Source organism: Acromyrmex echinatior, chromosome 2 (genome assembly GCF_024713525.1).
Source record: "Acromyrmex echinatior isolate Ae372 chromosome 2, ASM2471352v2, whole genome shotgun sequence".
Lineage (NCBI taxonomy): Eukaryota > Metazoa > Arthropoda > Insecta > Hymenoptera > Formicidae > Acromyrmex > Acromyrmex echinatior.
In genome coordinates, this window is record NC_141853.1 from 9,392,048 (window position 1) to 9,412,346 (window position 20,299).

The 20,299-nt window shown below is 32.7% G+C and overlaps 1 protein-coding gene across 5 annotated transcripts in view; it reads right to left on the reverse strand.

Moving 5' to 3' along the window:
- The window catches only part of Syt7 (Synaptotagmin 7), a 172,399-nt gene that overhangs the window by 119,053 nt on the left and 33,047 nt on the right, over positions 1 to 20,299 (reverse strand). The window contains exon 1 of one of the 5 annotated variants that reach the window (XM_087403062.1): positions 535 to 1,257. The exons of 3 other annotated variants lie outside the window; for them this stretch is intronic. In XM_087403062.1, coding sequence (XP_087259188.1) covers positions 535 to 636 — 102 coding nt within the window. In that variant the 5' untranslated portion in view covers positions 637 to 1,257. Of the gene's footprint in view, positions 1 to 534; positions 1,258 to 20,299 lie in introns of those variants that run through there. One more of the 5 variants, XM_087403063.1, reaches the window with a different exon arrangement.

Here is a 20,299-nt window from a genome sequence, read left to right on the forward strand (position 1 = left end):
CTCATCCAAAAATAAACTTTTATCATAAGTTAATTATTTATTTTTGATTAAAATATCTTTACGAGATAGAAAAAAAGTTTCTTTCTTGTTTTGTTCAGATTAATAAGAAAAGTGAGCGAAAATGTCGGTATAATAGTTTTCAGCAGATAAAAAGCTTTTAAAATGTAAAGTTTTAATGAATTAAAAAATGTAAAAGATGCAAGTTTTATCATTCATATATATTTATAAATAAAACACATCGGTTTAACATTAATATTTGAGATATATTGTATAAGATGGATTAAAAATAAATTTTCATTAAGAAATATTTTAGCATTATTATACACATAAAACTTTCAATAATAATAAATAAAGTAACGGATAAAATAATAACCGATTAAAAAATTTATGATGTCTCGTCTGTAAATATATTTATTTAATGGAAGAGGTCCATTAAGCCAAACGTTATGAAGCACTATAATGCCACCGTTTCATTACGCTACGTCAATTATTGTATAATTAAATGAACTTTGCTTGTGCAAATGTGTTACTTACAAGTTTGCGAGCACGGACTGCTGGATCGACTGCTCTAGGAGGGCCATTGAAATTTGGATCCAGCTCCGAGAAGTATTGACCCGCAAGTCCCATATACACCATGTTTTCCTTCTTTGCGGTATTAGAAACTGTTTTTTGTTAACGAAAGTCTCACCTATGTTAATAAACCTTTTGAAGCTCTATAACTAATGCTCGTTGAAGAGCATTCTGTCAAAGCTCCATAACTAATTTATGCAAAACGAGATTGGAGTTACATCCCAGGAGCATACATAAAATACAATGTTTAATGAGAGAAGCAGATATGTAGTCCTTTGATACAACTCATACATAATTTGAAAATTTAAACACAAAAAAAGGTATTACAAGTGCAAAAGATATAACCAGTGCGTGTTATAAGCCAGATGGGATTACCTTTCTCTTAGTTTAATAAATTTTTCAGACAGTTTGAGAACTTTAACGAGTGTTTCAGCTTCACTGATGGTATTCCCGTCTGGCTGTCACCCCCCAGGTACCTAAGATTACTCACAACTTTCGTTGATACGTCACTTTTTCTAACTTTTATATGCAACGAATAAATAATTCCGCTCGAAATGATAATGTTATAAAATGTAATTCATAATATTTCTTAGAACAAAATAACATCTCGCAAAAATTTTAAAAGACAAATTATTCACTTGCACGTCTTGAAAAGTTAGAAATGATGGATGATAAACTCCGAGCCATAATCTATATGAGATCAGGAAAACCAGGAGTGTCACAATATAGACAAATATTGCATTCTAGCGAAACTACCTTCTGTTGTTGGAAAAGTAATACGGTTACTTGGCAGATCGACAAAAGTTTCATGCCCATCAGTTACAACGATGTCGTAACTTTAGAAAAAATTTAGTGTATTTCAAAACTTTAAAATCCTATACCACGTACCAACACCAATATTCTTGACAATTTGGAGAACATAGGACACAGAAAGAATATCAAGAGTATACGCAAAAAATTTCGTGTTTACTCGTTGAGTTTGGAAGATGAGCGTCGAGAGCTTCCGAGAATTTCTTAAAGTTAAATGAGATCGTTAAAATTAATCTTCACGGTGGTTACGTCGTTGAACATCAATTTAAGCTTCGTTTAATACGAGATACTTGCTACTTTGCGAAAATATCATAAGTTCTTTGATATACCAAAAGTAACTTTGCAAAAATTGTTATCTCTTCTCAGTTTTAGTTCGCTCTTGATTAATAAAAATTCACTATCGTATATTTTAATATATTTTTCCCAAAATAGGCCATTTGCGCAGATTAAGCTTACATGATTGATTAACAGAAGCCAGATTTGTTCGTTGATATACGATTTCATCAATTACGATGCGATTAATGCAAATTACGTAATGCAAAATTACTTTCTTGGTAATATAAAGCAAACGAGATATCATAATAATAAGTCTTGGCGACGTTCGCACGAAGACTGTAATTTTGAATGTGAAAGCAATTAGATGTTCTTAATAAGCCGTCAAGTTGAGGTATAATAATCACCGAAACGAAAATAAATCACTGGCAAAAATAGATAACGTGCAACGCAAGCGAGATTTTCTTCCCTTAAATCATTCCAGCACAATTCCTGAAATTCCACCCACGAATAAGGGTAAGTTAAGATTCAATCCTAATTAAAGTTCCACCGCGAAGATTACGGTCTTCGGATTATCTCTCGAGCCGATAATTGCTCTCGCAAATACTAGTATTTACTTAAAACGTGTTTAAGTAAATACTGCTAAATTTAATATCCCTGCTTTAAAAAAGTGGTAAAACTTTGTGGTAAAACTTATATTATAAAAAAATTACGAAACTAAGCGAAAATAGTGTGCTTGTATTTTATTAATATGTCATAGATTTGCAGATTTAACCGCTAATGTATGCATACAATTAAATTTTAATTAAGTAATTCAAATAATTTAATATTTAACAAATTAACATTTATGAGAACAAATATTAGCATTATACTAATTCTGTCATAATCATTTCTTGTAGTAATTGCCACAACCAGCAATTAATTAAAAGAGTCATTTATTACTTATAAAAGTACTTTTAATATTATACAAAACTATTATAAAAATTGTATAATAATATTGACAAAAGCTACTAAATCTTAAAAATAATTTTTTTAAACAATTATTATTTGATAATTAAATTCAATATTGTATTTTATGTCGTTTAAAGCAATATAAATAAAAAACTCAACAAATATTTATTATTATAAATACAATTTACGTATGAAATATTCCGAAAAAGGTGCAAGCAATAACAAATAGTAATTTCCTCTCTGTATATCGGATATCGCTTTCGAATTATCACTGGGATTTTACAGGCAAAAGTGGTATGAGATAAACTCTTTTCAAAAAATATCTTTATAACGTTGAAAATAAAGAAGCATAATTTTGAATGTGTAAAATTTTAGTATCGAAGTGTATTTGGAAAATGATATCGCATTTTCTCATAGTCTTGGTACAGGTTGATAAATATATCTTAAACACACATTATGCACGGAGCTATATGAGGTTACAAAGTTATTGGAAAATAAAGGTTACGCAGTATATTCTTTGAAAAATAACGTACACATAGAGTTATTGTACAACGGGTTTACGTAGTACATTCTTTGAAGATTGACACAGTTTCAATTTTTTCTCAAATCTCAAAGAAAACCATATTTTTAAAAAATACTTTTAAAAACACGACATTAAAAAGCAATTCCTGAAAAAAGGCGGAATATTGTGTGTAATTCTGTCTATACGTTGATTTTTTTCTATAATACTAAAATTTTTCTTACAAAATATATATTCTCAATAATTTTAAATAAAAAAAACACATACACATCAATTCATCATTTTAACAAGAGAAAAGGTATTACGAAAATTTCTGACGTAAATTTCTATAAAACATCTCGAAATAAACACCTCAAGGAAAGAATAATTTGAATGGTGATAAAACTCCAACACCATGCTTTCTCAGCATCTCCATTTCCGCGGATGGAAAAGGAGTGCAGAAATGTGCATCTGACAATGAGAGCAATCATTCGCTCGAGCGCGCTCGACATTCATTTCGCCAAATTTTCCTACGATCGGCCTTCCCGTTGAGGTTCCTGGCGTTTCGCCAAGATAAAAAAAAATACGGAGCTATGACGAGGCAATTAAGACACACGCCGCTGAAAGGAACGTGGAACACCCGTTTCGCGCCAAGCGCATGTTCGTCTTTTTGGAGAAAAACCAAGCGAGCCTTCAATCGAGACGGAAGTCTCGACGGCGCGCGAGTTCAATGACGTAATTAATCTGTCCGCTTCACTTCCGGTAGGGCCGTAGGGCGTTCGCCGGATGGAGACGAACGAGTCGCGCCGACGTACGTATCAAACTATCAATTGCTCTTGTGTACCAACGCTCGCATATAATAACCCACAACACGATTGTAAATGCATATCGCACGCTCATCTCATTCGCTCGCGCATACAGACGACACGCAGACAGACGACACGCACGCACGCATGCACGCGGATTCAAACCTGCGCGACGTGTATACACGTATGTGCGCGCGCCGTCGACGATGGGGCGGAAAAACGTCACGGGAGCGACCTGTATATCTTCACCGTCGCACCGAGCAGAAAAACGCGTACTCTGGAAGCGAACGGGAAACGCAAACGCCGCCGGGCACTTATCGCGCACCCCCTGCTACTACGATAGATGTGACGGGTGAGAAAAAGCCGCGGGGTCAAACGCGGTTCGCGCCGTCGCTGCTGCCACCTTAAAGACAACAAACATGCATAACGTTCTCCAACCCTCTCCCACCCCTTCTTTACTCTCTCTCTCTCTCTCTTTCTCATCTCCACCGCCACCGTCGCCGCCGAACATCCGTCGCTCGATCGTATCGTACGCTATCTACCTCCCGTTTCGTTCTCACCCAATTTCCCTCCCACCTTTCCGCGCACCCTCTCGCCTACCCCCTTGACAGTGCGCTTCTGTCCTCGTCCGCTTCCGGCGCCGTCTCCGTTCGCCGCGCACTCCGCTGACTCCGCTCGACGAATGCCGCGGATGAATCGCGAGCAACACGACGGCGGGTTCGGCGCTCTCCGGAAACGCTCGTCCACGCTCGGAGGCCACTACCGGGACCAGCTGTTGCCCTCCTTCTCTGCTCGTGTGTTACCCCGTAACCCGGTGCCGTAGATGCCGTAGATCCGAGGACTTCATCCCCTCGTATTCTCTCGCTCCCATTCTACGACCGCCACTCGTCCGTCCGCGCATCGTCGAAAAGCCAATTACACGATTTCCACCTTTGCGTATGTGCATCCGTATGCTAACGAGGCTCGCGTCAGAGCGTATTCAGCACGTGGAGATAGAGTGGATTTTGCAAGCGGAACGGAGAGAAGACTGTCAGTCAGAATTCCGAAACGCCGAGATTGCCCGAAAGCGCATCCGGTACGTGTAATGGGATTAGCGGTTTTAAGTTTACACGGGCGGTCCACGTTTCCTCTCTCTTCCCAAATTTTAGGAACAAAGTGGAATGGGTGAATTTGAAAGGGAGAGAAAATTCGCTATTTTCGAAACGTGACGTTGAAACGCGTACACAACGCGACAGAATTAAATCGCCGGCATTTGCTAGCGTTTTTCTTTTCTCTTTGAGCGATTTAAAAATTTTAGTAATATATTATATTTTTTTTTTCTAATATAATTTTATTAGTCGTTATATTTTCCTAATCTACAAATATTCAAATCTAAACTTAATATAAAATTTTAAATAAATATGACGTAATATGATTTTATAATTGTGAAATTGATTTGAATTTAACAAAAATTATCTTCATCCATTTTTACTTTCAGAAGTTCACAAAGAAATAAGTTTATTGTGAATTCTCAACAAAATGAGAAAAAGCTAATGAGAATAGATTGAACAATTATGTAAATATATATAAAACAAACATCGTAATTAAATGTTTACATTAAATTATAATAATGTTAACACAAAGAAATGCTTAAGACCCAAATCGAATACTTCAGTTACGCTTCTTGAGAGGCAGGTCAACCGTTTCTCCATTAAAGAGCAAACTCATGCCAATTAGATGATTGAATGGCATTAAATGACTGGGATATCTGGAAAGTTATAGAACAAGTATACAAAACTAATACAGCTATTGCCATCCAGATACTAATCAATTTACATTATCAAAACGCAACCGATCAATAAATGTCTATAGCACTAATTTCCATTAGCTCTTCTCATTTCGTTGAGATACTTGTTATTTCGCTAACTTTATTTACCATTGTTAATCTTTTATTGTTCGCAACTTTTTAAAAGAAGCTTTCTAGAAAGATTTTTCTCAAAAATAAAATTTATAAAATTAAAAAAAATCTTGATTCTTCCGGAATATAAAATCTACATTATTTCTGTATTTAATCTCTACACAATACTTATCTTGACATTACTTACATTCTACATTTGTATTCCCAAGGAATTCGCAATTGATTCAGTCATACATAACTTTCCAGAAGCTGTCCAGATAAATTTTTTTTAAATACGTATAAGATAAAAAAGATTTAAAAAATATAAACTTTAAATTAAATTTTTGTATGATCAATCTCAATATATTCAATGTTTATTTTTATTACATTCGACTGCAGTAAAGGGTTTTCAAAGAGTTATGGCTCATCATAAATCTTCATCAATTTTGGACACAAATGTGACCCACAAAATGTGAAGGCTTATGTATGACATATTGCGATACCTAGGCTGAAATTTTCAGTGTTCCACCGTTTAAGCATATTCAATACCAACTCGGTAGCGATACGAGCGACGAGTGATGTAATAAACTACCGTCGAACATGTTACGGGAGAATAGCGTGACCAAAAATCGTGACTAAAACTTCGGTGCTACTTCACCATTGTATACGGTGAAGCAGCATGTAATGCATGCAATTGCACACGATCTGTCCGAATGAGACAGATGGCCTATAAAAAAGTTTCTTCATACTTCCTACAATTCATTGTATTTTATTTTTTGCCTTCTCCGAGCCGTCATTCTAATTAAACAAGCAACATTGTAAATTACATCGCTAATAACTATAATTAAACGTATTAGATTCTTATATATGTAAGCTAATATTCGTGACTTTCGATAATTATAAATTATTTTATCGCTATTTTTATCTATTATATGAATTGTTACTATATAATATCTAGCCTTTATTAGCAAATAAATTGTACATCAAATTGTAGATTATCGTTTTATAAAATTATTTAGACCTCATAAAGACACTGCGTTTTAATTATCTAATATTAATTAATAATATTAATTATATATATATATATATATATATATATATATATAATTTATATATAGAATCCAAAAACTTTTGATTATTTGATAAGTCATTTTAATAAATATCATTTAAATATTATTTTACAGTATATAAAAAAATATTTAAGCCGCTCATATAGTCATGATTAAAACCATTATCTTAGTGTTCATTTCAACATGGAATAAAACATATTATACGTACGTAGATATTGTATGTATTGCACTTATCACTGCATTTGCAACGTTATAAATACGAATATAATAAACGCGAATAATGTCATCCATCTCACTTTGAATCAACTGACATCGATAAATTGATCGTACTGCATCGTATTTCAGTAACAACTATGGGAAATTCGCAGCGTGATAAAATTGATGAATTTTTGCGATGCAATGAACAACCTTGACTCGATTAAATTGCTCTCGTACTCGATTTCAGGCGACGAAGTAACGAGTAGCGTAAGTTTACGCAAAAAAAAAAAAATGAAATACACACGAGCAGAAATTTAGTTGAGACTTTCCATGAAACATAACCGTTGGACCGTTTAAACCCGGATTAAATTCGCAGTGACTATTCAGGCTCGTGAAAACACGACACTAAAATTACGAATAAAAATTGCAAGCCACAATTACGCATCCGAGAAAAAGAAATAGGATACTAATGTCACTCACAATCGGTCAAATCAAACACTCACGTCACATGAATTCTTAAATAATATCGATGGTATAATAAATGGACAATCAATCAAAATTGGAACGTTTCTACATATGTGTGACATATATCAGGTGATTGATGGTGCACACTAATTTAACTGAACAATAGTATAAATGTACGCTACTCTGTTCGGTGAAATTACGATACCATCAATAATTCAATATGTGTCGGTGATTTCGTCAATTACGTATACGGGATGCCCTACATATCTATTCAGTAATAATTTGAAAATAGTTCCCTGATAGGTTTATAATTGATCTTTTATAAAGAAAAATGGCGAACGGGCTTGTCATAAAAAAGAATTCATTTTCGTATTTTTTCTGAAAAGATTATACATAATAATCGTATACATAATATAATATATCGAACATATATAATTTTTTTTTCAGTTTTTTTATACTTCATTAAAGTACGAAAGAAAAATCAATTTGCCAATTTCTTTTCGGAAAGGTACATAGATATAAATGAATAATTCGTATCGTATACATAATTTTCTCTCTCTCTCTCTCTCTCTCTCTCTCTTTGAATTTTTTAATACTTCATCACGACATGAGAAATCTTTTCATTTCGAGAATTTTAATGACCCTTACTAAAATGATAGCATTAATTAAAAGCTTCTTAGTAGCAGATTTAAAAAAAATGCAATTAGCAATTGAATCAGACAGGGCTGTCATTTTGTCCGATATTTTCCGTTCTATAGGAAACGTGATTAAATTGCTTTGCGCGCAAAATATTTTACAACTCTTATTGCAATTTCGAATTTAAAAGCACGAAATAGCTAGTACAAACAATTTTCACAGGTTAATTTCATATGCACCGCACACACAATAAACAATTCGTTCGTTGCTTAAATGGCTAAAGGCTATGAGTCTAGAAAGCTTTTTAACATTTTATCTGACATTAATGGAAAAGAAATAAAAATCTAGCTTTTCTCAAGTTACTGTATATTTAATATATAAATGTATTGTAATTATAAAATTAGATAAAATATATATTTCTTTAAATTAACTAATATTAATTAAAAATAATTAAATTAATTATTTTAAAAATTATAAAAAATGTTATCCAATATGTGAAGATTCTTTTTTTAATATCTTACTTTTTTTACATTTTACATATAATGTCTTCAAATTCTCATTTATGTCAAATCTGATTAGAAAACAAAACGTATGCATCTATTCAGACAAATTTATGTAGAGCACGCAAAGCGCATTCAAGGAAAAATCAACCAATCACGGATCTCAAATAAAGAATGACGTTTCGTTATGATCTGTATTTTATAAACGACTGATTGATTTCTTCGCTATATGTGCTTATGCGGTCATGCAAATCCGCAATCTAAAATGCAACATAAGCACATGTCGCCATCTTGCAACATTGAAAGGAAATGGTGTTTCTTGATTCATTTACTCTACTAGAAAATAGTTATCGACAGAGTTACGGGTTTTTGCATCGATATTACATGATCGGGAAGATTTTTCACGAATAGAATTTATTCCGATAAAACTGAGCTAATAGCAGACAGCGATCTGTTGATTGCAAACAGCCAATCACAATATGGTATAATAATCGCGAGATAATTCGTTTTACTAGCTAAATTATCGACCTACGATGCATTCGTAAACACGTATAGCAAATAATCATAATTTTCCAATACAAACAAAGAATTACACAGTTAGAATTTCGAGTGTCAATTCTGAGAAAATGAAATTCCGTTTAACAGCACGCATTACGGGATTTACGATAAATCCTCTCTAAAACGTAAATACATGTCATCGTATTTATGCATCATGTTATGTCGGCGTATTTTATATTATTTAATTCACCGCGCTGTAAGCGATAAAATCAAATCTCTTGTGTATGATTATCCGATTTTATTTATCAATATTTTCGAGAGGATGCGTAACGAATGATTTTCTACTTTTTACTCTTTTTATTTACTGTTGTTATCGTTTTTATATGTATTTTTTACTGTAATTTTCTCTAAAAATAAAAATTAATATTCACGAAAAAGTGTATCTTTGAATATTTATATGTATAATATAAATTTATTTTTTTCTTTCAATGAGCGTGATTCGCTTCCAAACAATTATTTTAAAAAATAGATATATATTTTATATATATATATTCGTCAAATAAATATTTTTTAATTATTTTTCCCATTTATACTGTTTTTCAATTACTATTTTTATTATTAAATTAATATATGTATATGTATATTAATGAATACATATATACCTAATAGATTTTGTTTACAAATAAAAAAAGAAGCAATAAAAAAAACTAACTATAAGTCAGATGGTAAAAAAGAGTTATATATTCCATTATTCAGTACAATCTCGGCACTATTGTATGTAAATCCTTTCGCCTTTCGAGTGGGATTAACGTAGCGATTTAACAAACGCTGGCATTTCAAGAAATATAACATGTTTTGCCTTCTCCCAAGTAAAAACCTTCTAGCAGTTTCCATTTTAATTCTATTTCGTAAACAGACGTCAAATGACATAAGTATGTAAAAAAAAATTATAACATAGCATTTTGTAACAAACTCCTTTCAATGAGAAGAACATGTTGGAATTAAAAGTTCCCGGAACTTTCAATCTGAATTTTCTGCCATTTTAGCGAAATTATTGCAATTACTTTGCGCCGCCGTTGCGATCAGCAGCCGTAGAATTTTTTTAATTGCCCATAAAACTTCCTTCTTAAAACAAAGCGTCTTAATAAATCGTGGAGAGAAATTAAAGTTATTATTTTTCCCTGTTGATCCAGGTTATAATAGTATTCTTATAATTACATCACGCTATTCGTCTACTCGCGACAGTCGTCGTCTTTATGAAAGTCAACGAGATAAAAACAATGTTTCTCACATCGAAAAACGTGCCATAATGCAGTTAACGCTTTTATGTTTTTTTTCCCTGTTGTAACTGTCCTTTTATGTCCTTTTATTACTCACGTACCAGATCGTCGACGTTGTACGCTGCCAGTTAAATTTTACTCATTTCGGAAATGGCTTTATAAGATTTTAAGCGATACGGAGAACACCGCTCAGGAAGCACCACACTATTAAGATTGTCTGTCGCTCAAGTCGTCGACATTTATCTCCTTTATTCCGCGGGCGGAGATTGACGTGTCATTAAAAAGTTGAGTACTCCATGAATTGGGTACTGATCGATAGATCTGCTAACCACCGTTTCTCTCTCTCTCTCTCTCTCTTTCTCTGTCTTTTTCTCTCTCTCTCTCTCTTTTTCTCTCTTTGAATGCAACACGGCAAGGTATCGATGCAATGAGCGCAATGCGCGCGTTTTTCCGACAGGCTATATAGTTCTGCATATTTATTACTTGCGAGGATTCGCAGGCGAGGAGATAAAAGCTTCTCCTCGATCCGTGGAATGAAAGCCGGCGCTTCTAGTGGTTGTTAATAATTATCCGATACGAAGCTGACGTGCTAATACGAAACACAAAGTCATTCAACGTCCCGATAAATACCGAGTATTACAGCGGGACGTTGCTAACCATAAACACATCATATAATGACGCATCTCTCGTTGCTGTTGGTGTCGAGTGGATTAATTAATTAATTACATCGAAATTACTATCCGCCGAAAATCGCGCGCATACTGTAACGCAGCTGGTGTCATTTAAAGTGGATGTGCAGTAAGATGGGCACGATTATCCTGCGCATTGTCTTGTATTTCCTCGAGTTCCCGAGATATGCATATGTATGTATCGGGAGGATTGTAATGGATAATACTGCGAGAAATTCAATATCGCTGATCAAACGAATCCCGTTTCCCTGAGTCCTCCTGCAGCTCCACGAGATTCACGACGATCGTTATACGGCATACGTCATCGCAAATCTAGCAGAGCGATAAGTCTCACGTAAACCTTTCACCAACCCGTCGTGCAAGAAAAACCGACGAAACCAATCCTGTTCTGAAACAGATACATGTTCAATGCGCCGGAAAATACTTGAGATTATTGCGATTAACTTGATTGCTTTTGTTGAAGAAACTCTTCGGGGAATTAAACTTTTTGAAGCGGAGATGTATATATACCTCAGTAGTGACGGGAACGACGTTAAGTAATAATTAAACTGATTGGAAATTTTATACTCAAGAAATCGTTATCTATTTATTAATTTATATTAATTAAGAAATTAATCACAAAAATATAAACACAATTTATAATTTTACAATTTTTTATTTTTTTATAATCTTAATAATCTCTTTTAATCTTTCAAAACAAAATAAATAGTAGAATATATGTATATGTACATAAAGAAATTATTTTTATATTTTTGCAATATCATTGAAAACGAATAATATGTTAATAAATTAATATATAATTTTTTCTCTTTTAATTATTAGATAAAAAGGTAAGATAAGCGTATTCGTTTTATAACTAATAAGAATTATTTGCCACATAAAATGAAAATACAAAACTGAGCTTATGATTACTTTCCTACAATAAAAACCCGATGTGAAAGATAATGAATCCTCTGTGAAAGAAAATCTTGAGGGACATAGTATCCGCTTAAAAATTTATTGCCGTCATTTTCCGAAAGAGTTCGATAAGAAAAACGGTCAGCAGAAGATGATACCTCTCGATCAAACTTATCAAATGGAAATATACATTATTTTTAATCCGTACTTCTCCACTCACTGCCAAATCGATATATTCGATAATCGCACATTATTACTCTTCGTCGCGGATGATTTTATAGTGATAACAAAAGTTAATATCTGCAAACAACGTGACGTTCAATTTATAACGTAACGAGTTTAAACAAGGGAATATAAAGCTCAATCGAACGTATAGTCATAAATCCAATCGGTTCTCTTTTAATTAGTCTGTGTGTATTTATACCGCTTTTATGTTCAACTACTAAGTTCAGACAATAAATAATGATGACAGGGCGTTAACTGAAAAACAGACTTTGAAATTCCTCTTCCAATGCACATCGCGAAAACGAGAGATAGAAGCAGGGAAGGGAGGGTCACCTGAAGAAAACGGCATTCATAATTGATGGAGCGTTCAAATAAAAAGAATCAAAATTAGATCAAGCACTACTCTATCACATCTCGAGAATAAATGTACACAGTTTCTAGAGAGCGACCAATCGGTAGCGCTAAAATAATTTTAATGAAGGAAGGCTTAAGCTTTACAACGAAAAATGTTCGTCGCCTCTATTTTGTACTCACGTAATTTCAAAGTGTTCGTATCGTCAATCGAAATGGTTTCGTTACTCGATAAAAAAGTAGTTCGTTCTCAAATGTAGAGCCCGAAGGAGACGAGGGTTCCCTTTGAATCGCGTGAATCGACAGAAAATCCTTCGTGTGCATTAGAACCTCGTTTGATACCATTCTCGGTCCACGTCCGCTGAATAGAATCACACCTACGCGCCGAATTCGGTCGAATATCACATATAACGGTCCAGTTTCACGTTCAGTTACGTAATCATTTTCTTATTACAAGCCTTATTTCATAGTATAGAATAAACTCGCAACAAAGTTTTATTAAAATTAACGATTATCCTCGTAACTAAAAGTACAAAAGAAACTTTAAAACAAAATGAAAATTTTATAATTATCAAACTATTAAAGATATTAAAGATCAAGTAGCTAAATGTTGGCGAAACATAATTTAAAGAATTCAAGACAAGATGTATAATAATCTACAAGAAAATTTCTTTTTTTTTTTTTTTTTAATGAAGTGAATATTAATATCTTGATCACCACAGCAGAAAAAAAAAGAAAGAAACAAGAGCAGTAAATACGGAATAAATATAATAGCTACAGCTATCGAGGGAACATTTAAATAAAATATTAAAATGTCTCTTGAAATATTTTTCTTGAAGATTGAAAAATACTGAACGAACAGCAGCATACAAATGATAACTTTTAAAGAAAATATCGTTGAAATCTACGAGAATTCGAGATTATTATACTTCCTATAGCAAAACCAAGAGTCCCATTCCTGAAGCACTTCGCGTATTGATCGCAAAATTAATTAACAAGCTACTCCAAAATGTTATATCGGCGTAAACTATTTATGTACAGTTTGCATAATATGTGATATCACGTAATAAATTTACCAGTGGCGATATAACCTAATTATTATATATATATATATATATATATATATATATATATATATACACAAATATTGCGTACATGTTTAAAGTTCTACATTATCCCGTTTTAATGTAATTATAATAATAAATATTCTCACCTACATTGCGAAATATGTATAATAACCTACTGGTAAACTCTAGCATCAATATGCTTTGTTGTTTAATTAAGCTTCGGAATGAATTGAACTGTATGAGTAAATTACATATAGATAATCTGTTTAGTTAATTAGATTAGAATAAATAAGAAAAACACTAAACAAATATAAAACATACTTTACGATTAGAAGGGCAGAAAATAGAAAAAAGTTGTGTAGTAAAAATAATAAAAAAAAATATATAAAATATTACAAATTGACGTACATCTGTAAAATTTACAGAGCATAGGTACTAGCAAACAAGCTGTTATTTGTCATTTTGATGTGTTATTTTGATGATAAATAACGTCAGCTTGTTTGTTGAGTACTTTTATCACTGTAATCGATAAATCATAGTGTTCTAAGCAAAACTTTTTTAAATAAATAAACGTACTTTACATCATCATAGGAAAACAGAAAATGGAAAAAAAATCACGAAGTAGAAATAAAAATATTATTAGTTTGACATTATAAAGAACATTCTTACGAGTATAAGTTGACATACATCTGTAACACTTATAAATAAGACTTTTCATCGCCGTAATCGGTAAATCATGGCATTTTACTACATGGCTTTAAACAGAAAATTTACTGGCCAGCAACTTAACAAAAATATTGTCAGTTTTCCGTTCATAAATTTTCTGGCCTAGTTTTCTGCTACGAGATCTTTCCTTCTTCTTAATAATGATTTGCCAAGTGAACTCGCAAAACCGATTGTTGTTTGAGCATCAGAGGATTTAAGCTACTGGATCTACACGTGAAAAGAAATCACATCGCTGATGTTGATCTAGATTACACTCGACGCAGTCGAAGAGCCTATTTACCAAGAAATACGAGAAAGAGTCGAGCTAGTAGCAACATATATTCATGATCCCTACTTAGCGAAATGACTTGATTTAAGCTTTGGAGCACTGGCAAGTTTGCTTCCTGTGACAATTTATAGCATGCCAGAATTTCTCATAAAAAATTATGATTTTTTTCAACTATTAGATAAGAAAACTTATTTCTTTTTCTTAAATTTATATTAAATTTATATTTTTCTTCAAACTAATGCTTTTTAAACAAATCTCACACTTATATGAATTACTTATCTATTAGGTGTTGGAATTAATTCGTAGCGTTTTTTAATGAAAGAATGTTATTTATTTCACATGAGCATTAAAAAATACATTAATGAAAGTACTTCCCATCACTTGTAAAACGCTACGAATTAATTCCAACACCTAATAGTATCTTGGCTCTCGTTACAATTCATCAATATTCTGAATATCGATTAACTAATATGATTGACTAATATTCTGAATATTGACTAATATTTTGAATATTGATTAACTAATCAGAACGGTTTGTCGATTTCTTAAACTGATCTACCGTTTAATTGCTACTAATAGCCATCTTATATTTCTTTTAAAACTAAGCAATTTTATTCTATTAGGTGTTGGAATTAATTCGTAGCGTTTTACAAGTGATGGGAAGTACTTTCATTAATGTATTTTTTAATGCTCATGTGAAATAAATAACATTCTTTCATTAAAAACGCTACGAATTAATTCCAACACCTAATACATCAATTATATTCTGCATCAATTATATTTCATTTAATCGCATTGTTCAGCTTACAGGTAATACATACAATGAAAAGCTCAGAAGCCTTGTAAGACGGAAAAAAAACTTTTTCTAATTAAATCTTACGTCTCACCGACAAATTAGATAATGTGCAATTTCGTAAAGGGAACGTCGAAAAAGACGAACATTAATAAACTTCACAGCTAAATACACGCTGAAGGCGAAAACCATCTCTACACCGGCTGTACAGCAGCCGTCACTGCGCGATAAACCGAAAGCAATTATTCGTGACGACGGCACCAAGTCTATTATCAACATTGGCCTGGCACTTTCGCAACTGGCAATCTCGATGTATTTCTCTTATCACATCACGCAGCGTTCGGATCTATCAAGTTAGGCCTACGTGACGAGCTTGCTACATAATGCTCCAGGTCGTCATATTTTCATATCAACTTGGCTTATACGGCGATCTGTGTCGACTACAAATGAGACGTTCTGTATAATGTATGATGATAACTGTCGAAGAACGACGTTCACGTGACGTTCTATGAAATGGTAGCTTTTATATCCGAAGGTACGCAATGTTTTTTGCCGGTAAAGAAAAGAGTATAAAGGATCATTTATACTGATCGTAATCTATTAACTTATGCCATAATCTGTACGATTAACTATAGTCGATTTTCCCTCTTATTCGACTGTAATTAATCAATTCTTACAAATTACGGCTAATATAAATGATCTTTTAAATCTAAAGACTTGGCGAAGCTAATGTTCTCTTTTTATTCAAATGATAATAGTAATCACGAGATTTTTGAAGAGGTAATAATTCTTTACAATTATGTATAGTACTGTAATAACATTTGCAAATAAAAAAGATTTATTTTCATCACCTTCATTAAGTCTTTTGTAATTGGATCGCTTTTGGGATAAGGAGACTTGTAGAAACCTGTGACGCTGATTCAGTGTCAATAACAGTCTTGCGTAAAAAACGCTAATTTACCATTGGGAGATATGTAAACGGTCAATCAATGAGATTGCTATAAAAACTGACCTTTGGAAAAGTCCATATGTATAGTAGCCCTATATTATTTTTGCTGATTTGCTTTACAAATTAGAATCAATATTCAATATTTTTGCGAACTATGGTATCTTGCTTGTTTAAAATATTCATCGATTCACGGAATTATGTGTAATTGGTAACATTGTGAAAAATGCAATTCTAGCAAATCTTTCCAGAGATATGAAGCAACGCTATTTACTTTGGTAACATAAAAATTGAAAGTTCAATAAAATCTTTAGTCTATGCTTTTCAAATAGACATTCAAAATTTTGCCTTTACCCAACAAATTAGTAATAATATCTAATATTTGCAAAAAAATTAACCTTTTTTAATTAACATTTTAGAATCTACTGGCGAATACCATAAACTCGGTTTTTAACCAATTTTTAATCCTTTGAAGAATTCAATGTTCATAACAAAATGAACAAGTAAATTTAAATTTAAATTTAAAACTTAAATTACAATTTTAATCTAAATTACTAAACAATTTTTAATATGCCAGTTGTAAAATTAAAATAAAATATAATTCTCATTGCTTTCGAGAGTTGTAAAGAATACAAAGAATTTGCAAATTGCATACAAAAATAAGATTTTTTCTCTAAAGACTTCTTCAGCTAACAATTTCAATTTCTTAACTGAACTGAAGTCACAAGTGTTGGAGATTAACGACGAGCAGGGTTCGAAACGGTAAATCGATGGCGCTATCGATATTCGAAGGAATCGATAGAGATTACTTTGTCGTTCGAAGGTATACCATTGCTTATTTCGACGTCGCCAAAATGAAAAGCATCGACCGAAGCAAATCAAAATACGAAGCGAGAGGGCCAAGGCTGAGGTCATAAACGGGCGCGGCATTCGAGCCAGATGTCGCCTGATGTTCTTGCACTTTGGAAACTAGTAATTTGATTGCTCTTACAAGGTCCGCCCCGACCTCGTTGCAATTGCTATTTTGCGTTGCGGCTTGAAGGATGCTCCCTCGTTGTATGCGATAATAACGTTAACCATTTCGTAGCTCTCGCTACCGACGCGAGCTTTAGTTCATGTGCATCGTCAAGAATGAAAGTAATGTTCGTGATGCGGAAACTCTAATATGAGAAACATTCTTTTCGTCGGGATAAATTGAGCTAATATAATTGATCACTGAATCTATACAATGATAGTTGCGTATATAGTCTTCGAATATGATTAATAAAAAATACATAAATGGAATAAAATTTTGTAGCTAGGCTTCATTTTCGGAAAAATTGAAAATTGAAAGTATATCATTGCACTTTTTTAAATTTGAGTAACTTCAAAATAATCTTGATACTTCATTGAATATGTAGTGATAATACTTTCTAAATCTGAATCAGTGGATAGTCATTAATTACCCAGTGGCATACTAGGCACTGATAATCAGTGAAGTTCAACTAAAAAAGGAAGAATGTTTGAGCGTTGTATAACTACTGACATTTGTACGTTAATTTGAATCTTCCAATATCATATTCATTGAATTTAAGCATTAAAACAAGATCACATAATAAAGATTAGCTAGATTAGAAATCTCATATTTAATTCACTGATTACCAGTGGCATATTGGCACTGATATCAGTGATTATCCACTGATTCAGATTTAGAGAGTAATTATGAAAATATCAGTTTAAAAAGGGCAATAATAAAAATTATTATTTCTGCTAAAAATTATTAAATTGTGAAAATATTTTATAATATTAGCGTTTTATTTTTTTTAATATTCCCTAATAAAAAAATATAACAGCATAATTGTATCGTTTTTAGAGGAAATATTATTCAATTTGCATGTTTTTATTACTACATAAGTATTACATCGTTGAAAATTAAAGCAATCTTTCATTGGAATCAATGGTTATTCGCCATTTTAACAGCTTTGCCATTTTTCCTTGATAGTTTATTTCAAATTGTACGCTTGAAAGTTTAAACCGTGATTGATGTATGAAATAAATATAATATAATATTTTTATTTAATGAATATTTTTAAATTGTATCTGAAACATTTTTTAAACCCTTTTAGAAACCCTACAACCGATATATGTAATTACGTGATATCCTCGTAAAGTTATTTGATTCGCAAACTAGAAAATTCATCTATATACATCTGTATTAAGATGTATTAATATGTTTTATTTCAATTTGCAAACGCATTATGTTACATAAAACTTATTATAGTCAATTTTATGTGTATATAAAAGAAATATACTTTATTTCAATATAAAACTGATATAAATTATTTAATACCTTCTTTAATAATCCTTTGACCTACAGCTTAAAGAAAACTCCCTGAAGAGAAACAATCAGTTCGCTGGTATTTATGTTACGCCATGTAATTAACGCGCAAAGTTCGTTAGCGGGCTTGCTAAAATCGCCAAGCATTTGCAGCACCGACACGGTGTTGACCGTCGCAATAGAACGATCGATGATGATATTTGACCCTCTCGACGAGTCAAAATCGACGTTAACTTCAAGCTCCGATATCGAACACATCGTGCACTACACGATTTACATTTCAGTTGTTTCAATAAAGGAGATGCTGGGATCTTTTTTCTTTTTTAATACCATAGTCATATCAAACGGCCTCAACTATCTGATCGATCTTTAAATTCAAATATTCTCATTTGATTCGCTATTTATGTGAAATTCCCTCGTGTCACTCAATGGATTAATTAAAAGTGGATTATTCCAGGATTTTATCGATAATTGTGGGAGAAAACCCAAGAGTCTAAAAAATAATACTTCGTGAAATCAAAGTTAAAACTGATCAATTAAAAATTCAATAAGACTTAATTTTAAAGAATTAACAGCATTAGTACAAAAAAAACCATAATTAATAAGTGCGCATAATTATATGTTATTGAAATTGTATTTTTACTTCATAATTTCTCTCTTTTTATTTAAAAAATTATATGAATGAAATTAATTATGAAAATACTATCAAGAAAAATAATCCTAAAAATAATTCAAAAGTTTTAAATTCTTAAATATTGAATCACTCATAACACGAAGGTTGCTATTTATTTCATTTTCAATCTGAAGTGTTGGTAGGAGAGATAAACAACAGAGAGGAAATATAGAGAGCTTTGTATTTGTAACACAAATACAATCAGTTCTACACTGCGTATTCTGTTTCATAATGTAACTATCACGATAAGCTCAGACTATTGTTAATCACGAACCACCATCGACCATTCGCATCGACGCGCAATTAGTTAATCTGCCGTTAAGCTTTCAATTAATATTCGTGAGGAAATCTGAAGCTCTCATTCAAATCTCAGCAGTAATCCTAAAGAGTAAAGACACGAGCTCTTACCTATCAGCGAAAATCAGGTCAAATCGGCACATCGTGACATGTGACAGACCCGCAACTATAAATTTTCACAGGAAGAGAAGAGGGAAGGGATAGTAAATATTCGATGTGTGCGAATAAAAATTTCCTAAGTCGTTTGCAGCGATACCACGAGTAATAAATGATTTACGGCATACATTCACGATACGCTTCTCGATGGGAAAATTCGAGTGTGTGTGAACACACGAGACACTTTACGAGTCGTCGATCGCGATCGGCGTCTTCGCTTGCGACAGATTTCAATTTGCGATGAGAACATGAAATGTCTTCGTAAATCTCTCTCTCCCTCTCCCCCCCCCCTCTCTCTCTCTCTCTCTCTCTATCTCTTTCTCTTCTTTCTTATAGCAAACGATCGAGGTAACTTCACTGCCTAATATCGGATGCTCCCCGACGGAGCGCAGCATCAATCATTAGAATCCGGATCGACTGGCTGACGGATTTCCCTTCGGACCGAGACGACATAAAGTGACG